The 12,370-nt window shown below is 39.4% G+C and overlaps 1 protein-coding gene across 1 annotated transcript in view; it reads left to right on the top strand.

The window, feature by feature from the left end:
• The window catches only part of PANK1 (pantothenate kinase 1), a 53,257-nt gene that overhangs the window by 27,146 nt on the left and 13,741 nt on the right, over positions 1-12,370 (top strand). The window contains exons 2-3 of the mRNA XM_063102838.1: positions 516-868; positions 10,467-10,720. Of these exons, the coding sequence (XP_062958908.1) occupies positions 516-868; positions 10,467-10,720 (607 nt within the window). The remainder of the gene's footprint in view (positions 1-515; positions 869-10,466; positions 10,721-12,370) is intronic.

Below are 12,370 nucleotides of genomic sequence, written 5' to 3'. Positions count from 1 at the left end.
CATTGAAAAGTGCCCTAAGAAGGCACTGTGTAGGTTAGAGACCAACACACCGTCTCTTGAGATACCCAGCACAGTCAGCTTTTCTCCTGGGATTGGAACAGATCAGTTTCTTTGGCTAAGATTCTCATAAAATAGTTACCATTTGGAGACATGATATTTGCAAAACACATATATCTTTGAATATTGGAATAGCACTCAGTTTGGTGAGATACTTGAGCCCCCAAAAGCACATAGGAATTGAGACTGGCTTAGGGAACTGCAGAAATCTTATTTCTCATCTCATTCAGTTCTGAGGTGGACTCATTGAGGGGTGTGGGCTGAGTGGTGGGCACCACTTAAATTGTGAATATCTCTGCCTGTGCCTTCTTTTAGGCACATATAGTTGAATTCAAGTAAATTGAACGTTTAATGCACATGAAGATGTGATACCACTGCATTTCCTTATTTATTATTCAAAAACTGAGCGTTCTTTCCATGTGTAGAATCCAGCGGCACTCTTTCTTTCTGTCCTCTAGCATTCCCGTGGTTTGGCATGGATATTGGTGGAACGCTGGTTAAGTTGGTCTACTTCGAGCCAAAGGATATTACAGCCGAAGAGGAACAAGAGGAAGTGGAGAACCTGAAGAGCATCCGGAAGTATCTGACTTCTAATACCGCTTATGGGAAAACAGGGATCCGAGATGTCCACCTGGAACTGAAAAACCTGACCATGTGTGGGCGCAAAGGGAACCTGCACTTCATCCGCTTTCCCAGCTGTGCCATGCACAGGTTCATTCAGATGGGCAGCGAGAAAAACTTCTCCAGCCTGCACACCACCCTCTGTGCCACGGGAGGAGGGGCTTTCAAGTTTGAAGAGGACTTCAGAATGGTAGGTTGGGTTTGTCCTTGTTAAAACAACAAAACGTCACATGCTCATAATCTTGGCATCTCGTGTCTAAGAACTAGACTACTAGCCTTGTGACTTTGGACAAGTTTATTTCACCTCTCTGTGCCTCAGTTTCCTCACCTATCTGAGCCTGAAAATATCTCCTACCTCACAGGGTTATTACATGAAGGATTAAATGAAATAATATGTACCTGACACTTAGTGAGTACTCAATATGTATTGATTACCATCATTATCATTTCCGTTAAAATTGCTGCTGTGTAATGTGCTGAAGACAAGATGATATAAATCCCCTTCTGAAATATTTTGGTTAGAATTTTCCACAGACTCTTACTGTATAATCATGATGGCAGTTTTATAGATACATAGACTGAGGCCCACAGAAGGCTTTCTATAAATTTTACTAAGAATGATTACCTCTGTCTACCCATTTGCTCTCATTAGTGTCTTTTTTGTTATATGAATGTCATTCATAAGTTTTGTTCACAGACAAAAGCAAAATCTTTGATATCGTGTTTAGGTGAATTCCTTCTTTATTGACTACCATTTAGCGGATTTGGTTCTACATAATAAGGATTTTGCTGTATCCTGACTGGCAGTACATACCAACTCTGCATTGCTCATGTGGATTTGACAAATGTGGCTGAAAGGAGGATATGGAAGAGTAACATGGAGTCCAAAGTTTCTCTTTATTTAGCAGTCCCATAACATCTGTATGTGCCAATTTCCCCATCTTCTTCAGTCAAGACAATAATCTCCATACTGTCTAGTCTCATCTCACGGAGTAAAGTGAGAATAAAGTGAAATAACAGATGTAGATATATCTTGGAAAATAAAGGGAGCTAGATAAACAAAAGCGATTGAGTGTAGGAGAGGGAAGGGTGGGAAGGTTTTAGGATGAGCCTTACCACAAAGTTAAAAATGTAATGAGGTAAACTTAAAATACATTTTCTCAAATCCTGTAGTGCAAATAACTGGCATTTTTATTTTTATCAAAAGTCCGGTTTCTGCATTTAACAAGCTGGGTGACTCTGAGTTAGACATGTTCCTCCCAGTTATATCATCTGCAAAAAGGTGGCAGTAAGGTGGATGGAGGAGAGAGAGTTTCTAGGATGTCAGAGCTGGAAGTGTCCTCTGGAGATGAGGAAGTATAGCATTTTTGTGCTACATGGATGAGGAAATTAAAGCTTAGAGAGAAATTAAGAGGCTCTAGTAGTGCCTCCTAGGTAAGAGCTGGGCCTTTGGCTCAATTCTGACTCAGAAGGAGGTGCTGACTCATCCCCAGTGCTGTGAGCTCCTCAGGTCCCTCATGGACACTATCTGTTCATCTCCACTTCTCTAGTGGAGATGAACCAAGGTAACCCGGAGGATTTATGCAACCTCTGTCGATGCCTCTGTCCCTCCTCTGAGTCGATGTATGTCCTGGGAGAAAGTTACTCAGTATGTGTTGGACATAAACAAGTGTGTTTCTCCAGGTTCTGAACTGAGAAAGGTCATATCCTATTACAATCAAGATGTAAAAGCCTCTCCTTCTGGCAGGCTGTTGGAGCCTAGTGAATAGACTGGAGCAGGGAGTAACTCTGGAGTATTTGCAAAACAGCCTGACCAGGCGTCCATCTACAAAAGAAAAATCCATGGGCTGCCTTCTGTTTCCATGCTCAATTTTGGCCAAAGTGAAGGCAAAATTGAAAACTTTTTCTTCCCATAGGCTGTTTGACAGTGTACTAAGTGATATGCTCATATCCTTCCAAAGTTTGTGAGAACGAATAGGTTTTATCATCCTCTTTCCTAAGCACTTGTTCACTCACTCAGCACATAATTTGTTATGTTCCTTCTATGTATCAAATAATGTTATGAACAAAACAAAGCTTATATTCTAGTAGGGGAAGACAGTCAAAAATGAAATGGTGATAAGTGCTATGAAGGGGGAAGAAAGCAGGTCAAGAAGTACAGGGAGTGCTGGGTGAGTGTTTGTGTGATGAGGTAACATTGAAGGAGAGACCTGAGAAAGCAGGAGGGTAGACCATGCAGGTATCTATCTAGGCAGATGGAACAGTGAATGCTAAGGCCCTGAGGTCTCCTAAATCCAAGCCCTCCCCCTTTCCAGTGTAGAAAATTGAAGGTGCTTACTTAGTTGTAGAGGACTGATATATACTGCTATATATATTAAGCAATTTCACAAACAATAAAGCAGTGCATATACATACCTGTAAAGTCCTATTATTGCTTTGTATAAAAATCATTGTTTTTGGTAGAATACAACTTTGCAGTTAGGAGTTTTAAAAATTGGTGGGGCTGCAAAATGGTGCAGCCTTTATGGAAAATGGTATGGAGGTTCCTCAAACAATTACAGATAGATCTATCATATGGCCCAGCTATTCCACTGTTGGGAATATACCCAGAGGAATGGAAATCATCATGCTGAAGGGATACCTGTACTCCAGTGTTTATTGCAGCTCTATTTACAATAGCCAAGAGTTGGAAACAGCCTAAATGCCCATCATCTGATGAGTGGATATGGAAACTGTGGTATATCTACACAATGGAATACTACTCAGCTATAAAAAAGAATGAAATACTACCATTTGCAACAACATTGATGGACTTAGAGAAAATAATACATATTAAGTGAAACAAGTCAAGCACAGAAAGAGAAATACCACATGTTCTCACTTATTTGTGGGAGTTAAAAATAAATAAATAAATAAACACAAACAGATTGGGGGGTGGGGGGAGAAGACACAATAACCACAAGAAATTCCTTGAACTCTTTAAGTCAAGTGAACAGATTTGATGCGGGGGGAGAGGAGGAGGTGGAGAAGAACGGGTAAAGGGGCATGAAAATCAACTACAATGTATATTGAGAAGTAAATTTTAAAAAATAAGGGAAAAAGAAAAGGAAAAAATAAAATAAATTCATCTGAGTGATTTTCTTTTTCTTTTTTTTTTATTTCTTTTCTTTTTTTTTTTTTTTTTTCTTTTTTCTGAGTGATTTTCTTCACAAATTTTGAAGGACTTCTTTCTTAAAATATATTTTTATATTAGAAATACTTCAAAAAGTTCATTGAGAAATGGAATTGAAAGGTAATACAAACTTTTCCATAAATTTTTTGAAGACCACTCTTATAGTAACTGTACTTAAATCTTTAGATATGGTTAATTATTCTTCATCCAATTTATAATGTACAAAAAAGATCTATAAACCATGAGACAAGCATTAAATTAGACCCCTGTGTAGAATACTTTCAATTGAACAAAGTTGCATTTTGTTCTTCATTTTTCATTCCTTTTTTTCTTCCCTTCCTTCCTTCCTTTTTTAATATTTTAGTATCACTGTCACAACCAAATTTCTGACTAGCAAAAATTAGCCTTCAAAATTCACAATTTACCAAAATGGAACACAAATGAAAAACTTAATCTAATTTCAAGCTAAGGTCTAAGACAGAGATAAACCAGTGAGGAATCCCATCACTTATAAAAGTGGTTCCTCAAAAGTGGGGAATCCTGCTGTGCACCAGGGCACTGAACATTATAGGTTTCAGTTAATTGTGTGTTTATTCCTACTGTCTATAGTCTGTACGTTTTGCTTTAAAGAACCTAGCAGAATATTTTATGTACCCATTCTAATATTTTCATCCACAATCACACTTCCTAACTTCAACAAGAATATTCTTAAGAATGCAGAGTATTCTTAACAACAGAAAATTTATGGGGAAAAAAATCCCATCCTTTCTCCCCATGTAGCTCTTCATTACAGTAGATATACTTGTGATTTTTGTTCAGTCCAAGGCTAACAATAATTGAAGTTAGAAGCAATCCTTTTAATTGCTTCTAAAAAAAAAAAAAAACTACCCTTTGAACAAATTGGATTCACCACAACATATTCTGTTGACAGGAGATTTAGGGCAGAACAAAGGATTTTCTGACTGCCTTCATCACAATTTTTTCAATGTCTAAGGACTTAAAAACTGACATTTCTTATGCCAGAAATCTCCAAGGGAACAGCCTAAAAAAGTTAGTAATGGTAGAAAAATCATCAGGAGAGGGAAGGGTAATTGTGGATATGTGGAATCTCTAAATCTAAGAGGACATTCAAGAACATTTATTAGCTTGGTCCCTGCGATTAATCCAGGGGCTGATTTGTGATATCGCAGGAGCATAAGGTTTGTAGACTCTGTCATTTTCCATTTCATTTTGGCTTGACACTCTGTCCATTCATAGATGACCTCTTTTATCATTGGATGGAGAGAGGAAGAAGTCATCTTTGAGGTTTTTGTTAATATTTCTCATTCACTGGACATGTTTGAAATTTATCTCTCTCTCAGGTCTCTGTTAGGTCTCCTTTGTGAAAGGAAAAGAACCCTGAGTGTGATTTGTACTTCAGAATCAACCATTTTATATGCAAATTGTTCTTGGGTTAATAAGATAACCTTTTCTGTCACTTCCAATTTGATTTATGGAGCCAGTGTCAACAGAATCACCTTGGGAAATGTAAAGTATCAGACAGATATGTATTTTATTCATTTCTGAAACAAATCCGGTGACTCATTTCTCAGTTACAGGTGAGTGTTATAACTGGTTTGGGGTAGGTTCAAGGAATCCTCCCAAGGAGTAAATATGGAACTTCTTGGGAAAGTTTTTACCAGATTTATTTACTGAGTAGTTAGCTAGCTATATAGTTAGTTATTTTTGACAGACTGAGCTAAAGCACATAAGGAAACCCTCTTACAATTGTATTCTGAGCATGGCTATGTTCAGGATTCATATTTTTTCTAGTATTAGCATATAGGGAATCACTGAATGCTCTCTAAAATTTAGAGCCTTCAGTTTGGAAATGGCGTTTCGAAATTTATTTCAACTTGAGATAAGAAGACCTGAATTATTTTAGTTCCCTTGTGTATAGTACCTTATAGTTTTCAAAGATTTTTACACAGCCATCTCATTTGATCTTGAAAACAGCCCTGTGAGTTAGCTAGGACAGGTGCTTTTAGGGAGAGTATGTGACTTTATCCCACACCAGTAGTGGTGTGTGATAATAGACTCATTCCCAGCTCTTCAGCTGCAAATGCTGTGCTCGTCCTTCTCTATCTCAAAGTGTGGTCCCAGCACCAAGCAGCATGGGTATCCTCTGGGATATTGCTAGAAATGCAATTAGAAACTCTGTGGCTAGGGGCCCAGCAACCTATGTTTTAGCAAATGCTTCAGGTGATTCTGATGTGTCTAACGTTTGTGATCCCCACTGGACCGGTACTTGCATGGGTGACTTTGGTACTGGGCCAAACAATGTTAATTTTTCATAGTTGTAGTTTGAAAGTTTTTTCTACTTTACCTCTTCTCTTGCTAACTTGCTAGCCTTGGGATACTGAGTAGGTCATTTAACCTGCCGACTGCCAGTGATGTATTTTATCTGCAAAATGGATAGTAATAGTAACTTTCTTGCCTAAAGTCCTACCATGGGATCTATACAGTTTTCGATTAGCTTCCATTATTTACACAGAGTTTGGGTTTTATGGCAGAAATGGGTTTGTTGTTTTTAAGTTTGGGGAGTGGTTTAAATTTAACTTAATGATTTAGGAATTGGCAGAACTCATATTCTCCAGACGTGCTAAGGAGAGTTAGAAGCAACAGGGTGCTCGAGCCAGCTCCTACTGGCTTAAAAGAGCCCATGTATGCATTTCTTCCCAACTCTGTGTTTAGTGACATCCTGTTGGTAGCTTGAAATTGGCCATGGTCGGGGGTGACTGACTACACCATGGAAATTAGTAAATGCTATAATCCAGGGCTTTTGCTTCCAGAGAGCTGGTTGTTAAACATTTACCAGCATACCTTGGTCACAAGGTTATATTCAAATTAGCTGAACTTTCATCTGCATATTTGCTGGATCTGATATTTCAAATTTGTCATGATTTAAGGCCCATTATAGAGATTAGCATTAGAATACATATATAATTGGTAGTGCAGTAGTCAGATTCAGCCCACAGATGATGTGTTTCGTTGGCCTGCAATATATTTTTTTAAATGTTAAATTAGCTGCCAGCATTTAAAAATTGGAAGATTTCACATAAAAATCTGAATTTCTAGCTCTTGAAAAATAGGATCATCTGGCAACCCCATCCCCCTCCCCTGTACCACACAGCAACAGTGGAATGGAGGTGTTTGTTTTCTGTAGCTTATAATAGAGTAACTGAAACAAGGTAATTTATAAGAAATAAAATTTATTTCTTACAGTTTTAGAGGCTGTGAAGTCTGAGGTCCAGGGGGTATATCTGATGAGGGCTTTCTTCTCTGTGAACTCTCTGCAGAGTCCTGAGACAGCGAAGAGTTACCATGGGGCAAGCAGGGAAAGAATGTGTTAATGTGCTCACTTGCTCTCCTTATAAAGCCACTAGTGCCACTCCTGTGATAACCAATTTATCTGTTAACCCTTAAACTATTAACTCGTGAATGGAATAATCCATTCATGAAGGCATAGTACCCAAGATCGAATCATCCCTAAAGGCACCACCTCTCAACACTGCCACATTGGGGATCAAGCTTCCACATGATTTGGAAGGGACAGACACTCAGACCATAGCAAGGTGAATTTTCAGTAGTGCAGGTGGTCTTGTTTGCCACAGTCCCCCTCATTCTGTGACTTTACATCTAGTCAAGGGCTTCACTCCTTTATGTTTTCTTACTATCTCATTTAGGCATTTGAGTTTGTGACCCCTGATATAAAGAAAGCCCAGAAAAAGAGTGTTTCTCAGTAGCTGGAATCTGAACGTGGTGTTTTAAGCTTTCCAAAAAGTTAATTCAGTTGGGCTTATGAACTTCAGCGTCAGGATTAATTCCTAACTTGTTCTGGATTTTAGATGGCCTATTTGAAAATCCAAGTAGCAGTGTGACTCACTGTCTTCACTTGGGAGCCTGACCTTTTTCCTGGATGGTGAAGACTTTCCAGGGAGGTCTCTATGTCTCAGTGCAAGTGACTAAAAGTCTTCATTTCCCTGCCTGGGGATGTCTCAGTGCAAGTGACTAAAAGTCTTCGTTTCCCTGCCTGGGGATACACGACCTCAGTCTTCAGAAATTTCCATTCCTTAGTAAAATGTATGGAAGAGATGTTTGTTTGCTGCTAGCACTTTATTTGAATGTGATTTTGAGGGGAAAGGTAAGATAATGATGTTTTCTTTCAGATCAAAGCTGTATGTGCTTAGTTTATTTGCCTTGACAGGTTTTTCTTCTTCCCTTGCATAGTTTCAGGATGTCCAACTGGACAGACTGTGTCCATCCATGTTTGTGATGTTGGCTCTTGGCTTAGCTGTCAATATTGTGGATGAACCTCTGATTAATTTTAAGCAGATTAACCTGTGGTCCCAAGGCTGGCTGATGAAATGGCTACTTTTCAGTTTGGGGTGATCCACAAAGTGATAACTTTCCCTGTTCCATTTAATAAATGTTTATTAAGCAATTCTTATGGGCAGGCCTTTTAGCACAGTGCTGAGGGGCACCTGACGAACCAGAATACAAGCCAGAATGTGATCGATGCTATATGCACAATGGAAGGCCGTGGAATCAGGGAGGACAGAGGAGATGGTATTTATATTGCTGTGTCCTACTACAGTCTTTCAGGTCTCCAGATACTTAAATATGTATAATATTGCCCCCTTAAAACATGCATAATTTCATGCATGTCATCCAAAAGTTTCACTTGGTAAAAAAATGAAATGTTTGGAACCATTTATGGTATAGATTTACTTTATCACCAGGTATCATTTAGAATGTTTATTTCCATATATCAAAAATACTGTCACCACCTGGCGTGTAACCCATTCTAAGTAATTCTATTCTGCAGGAATAGATTCAGTAGATTTTGGTAAATGGGAAATTCAGATGAGTGAAAAAAGTCAAGTTTTCTTCTAGCTGTTAACTTTTGTGATGAACATGATGTCTTTTTTGCAAAATATCTAAGTCTAGTACTTGTATAGGTCATTTCCAAACCCCAGAAGCAGGACCCATTATTTCAATGAAGATAAGAGAAGAACGAGTCATTGGGAGATATTAGCTAGTAGTGTCCTTTAGGGAAAGTTACATAAGCTCTATGACTCTTAACCATGGAATAAGGATAATAGTACCTACTTATAGGGTTTTTGTGAAAATTAAATGATGTGGTACAAGGGCTTGTCATGTAGTAAACAATAAATTCTTCTTAAAGAGGTTTTTTAAGAACTTGGGTTAGACTTTATAAATTATCATTCTTCATTGGTTCAGTTTAATGTTGTTGATTATTAGCTTTTTCTTTTTTTTTCTTTTTTTTGTCCATGGAAAATGATCATCAACCCAAGCCTCTGGGCCACCAGTAATACTGCTCTTGAGGATCATGAATTAAACTTTTGAGGATTCACAGCCAGTTCATTCCCCTTTAGTTTTTTCCCCTTGTACCTAGAAGAGCAGGAGTTTTTGTCTCACAGGAACATGAAAAGACACTCTGGGGCCACCCCAGCTATTAACAAGAGCCAACATTTTGGGGGCCCTTTGTACATGCCAGGACCTGTGTAAGCACTTTACATATATTATTATCATATAATCTTCACAGCAACACATACAGTGGGTATTATTAATCCCCATTTTATAGAAGAGGAAACTGTGACTTGAGAATTTAAGTAACTTGCCTCAAATCCTTCAGCTAAAAAGTAAGTTTTAGAGCCAGAATTCAAAGCCAGGTCTGTCTAAATCCAGAGCCCAAGACTTGGAAAAGTGTAATTGGGCTTTGGAGGCCCAAAGGAGATTGTCCCCAGTTTTCAGGCTTTCAGGAACTTGTGCCCTGACAGGAAGTGTAGGATTCTGTTGCTTTCCGAATATTCTCTGCTCTCTCTGTGGAAAAGGCCCCTCTCAGTGGCATGCTATATTAGATTCTTGTGGCTGCTGTAACAAATTACCACAAATTGGATGGCTTAAAACAACAGAAATTTATTCACTCATAGTTCTTGAAGCCAGAAGTCTGAAATCAAAGCATTGGCAGGGCCACATTTCCTTTAGAGGCTCTTGGGGAGATTTCATTTCTTGCCCCCGAGCTTTTGGTGGCTGTTAGCATTCCTTGGCCTGCAGGGCAGCCCTCCAATCTCTGCCTTTATCTTCATATACCTTCTTCTGTGTTTTTCCATTTTTCCCTGTGTGTCCCTTTTTTTCCCCTGTGTGTCTCTGATAATAAGGACATTTGTCCTTGGATTTAGGGCCCACCCAGATAATTTAGGATGATCTGTTCTAATTATATTTGCAAAGACTCTTTTTCCAAATAAGGTCACATTCACAGTTTCAGAGAACTAGGACGTGGATGGATCTTTCAGGGGCCACCCTTCAACCCACAACACAATGGATGCTTTTCCAGCAACCAGGCCAGTTCCTGTCGTTTAGCATATATGCACTGTGGCCAGAAGGCTACTTTTCCATGGAATGACTGATTATCAGTGTGATTATGCAACTCGTTGTTTCAAAGGTGTTTTCAGGCTTTTCATGTGAATGACCCAATCTTAAGTCCAACTAAATCCTCTGGAGCATTCCCTGAGGTGATCACACTATCTCACAAAGTTTTGTTTCCTTTCAGATTGCTGACCTTCAGCTCCATAAACTGGACGAACTGGACTGTCTCATTCAAGGCCTGCTTTATGTCGACTCTGTTGGCTTCAACGGCAAGCCAGAATGTTACTATTTTGAAAATCCCACAAATCCTGAATTGTGTCAAAAAAAGCCGTACTGCCTTGACAACCCGTACCCCATGTTGCTGGTTAACATGGGCTCTGGTGTCAGCATTCTGGCAGTATACTCCAAGGACAACTACAAAAGAGTTACAGGGACCAGGTAAACATGTTTTCCACTAGGAGAACGTTTTTGTGCTTAAACCCAGGCCTCTTCCTTGATGATCAGTTTGTAGTAAGAACTTAATTGTATTGAATACATTTTTAAGAGAAATATCTTGGCCTCCTCAGCCAATCCAAAAAGGAGTTATTGAATGATATGTTAAAGGAGTAAGAGGATGGTCTATATAAAAGTTGGTAAAGCTCTGTTCTTACCCTGCTGGAAATTGTGGCCGGGTAGAGGAAAGAAGGGTTGCACAGATCAGAAGTTTGCCAAGAAGGTGGTATATGTCAAGTGCCAAATGAATGGCAGAGGCAATAAGCAATATTGAACGGCAGAGGGAATAAGCAATATTGAATGGCAGAGGGAATAAGCAATAGAGGGAAGGATGCATGGGATGGTCAGAGAGGGCTTCAGAAGAAACCTCTTGGAACCTCCTTGGTGCCTAGCCCGGGATGAATTGCTTGAAATCATACACCACTCCAACCAGCAAACCAAACGGGGTTTACAAAGAATGTTTTTTTACCCTCAGGTAAATTCTCTAGATGAAAACTGGAATAGTCAGCATACCTCATAGGGGATTTTGGAGTGCAGTAGACAGGAAAACAGCCCTGCAACCATACCTGGGCAGAGTGCCCTGTTTTTTAGTGCACACATGCCCTGAGGCCTGCGTAAGGGCAAATGGGCTCAGCTTCCTGTTAATGGGGAATCCACATGGAAAAAAGATCTGGGGTCAAGTATCTTTCAGAAATCCTAGTGTAAAAAAAGTTAAATAGATTTTCCTTCTTTTAAGAGGAGGATTTGGTATGAAGCTTTTCTCCAACTTATTGGACCACAGAATCCATTTTTAGAGGAACAACTTAAGAAACCAGTGCCATGTAGAATGTACTTTGGGACATGGTGTTGAAACCATGGTTTTTGCTAGACGAAGACATATAAATTCTCTGGATCTCAGTATCCTCATTTCTACCATGAAGGTGGTTGTCTCTTTGACTTTTACAGGCTTTTCTCGTACTGAAATTCTGCAGTACTTACCAATTAGGACAGCACTGCTTTTCCAGTGAATTTCCATGGCTCATGATAGATGTGCATAAATCTCCCCACTAGAGAGGGGAAGATTTAGCCTCCACCACCCCCTCACGACGTTTGATAATGTCTGACATTTTTTTGATTGCCACCGACGGAGGTGGGGTACTACTGGCATCTAGTATGTGGAGGTCAGGAATACTGCTAAAATCCTACCATGTATAGGACAGCCCACCCCCACAACAAAAAATTATCAGGCGCTAAATGTCAGTAGTGCTGCTATTGAGAAACCCTGACACACGCACACATATACACTCCGACTGAAGCCTGCTTGTGTCCACAGTATAGTAACTTGTTGTGTAAGTTAATTGCTACTAGATGTACATTTTCTCATTGAGAATACAGAGGTTTACTTGCTCACACAAGAATCAAAACTGACCCCATGGCCTCATTAGGGCTGTCAGGAGTATCAGACATGAATATTTCAGCTGAGCTGGTTTTACCTTAGATAGTGATCTCCTGTTAAAGGTATAATTTTTAAGAAACTACAGACCTTTCTCCCAGAAGGAGTAATTGAATTGGTAAAGCCAGTCCCAAGGTAACACAAGCTGAACATTTTCCACAATT

Source organism: Cynocephalus volans, chromosome 7 (assembly GCF_027409185.1).
Source record: "Cynocephalus volans isolate mCynVol1 chromosome 7, mCynVol1.pri, whole genome shotgun sequence".
Classification (NCBI taxonomy): domain Eukaryota; kingdom Metazoa; phylum Chordata; class Mammalia; order Dermoptera; family Cynocephalidae; genus Cynocephalus; species Cynocephalus volans.
This window is presented reverse-complemented; position numbering and strand designations above follow the sequence as displayed.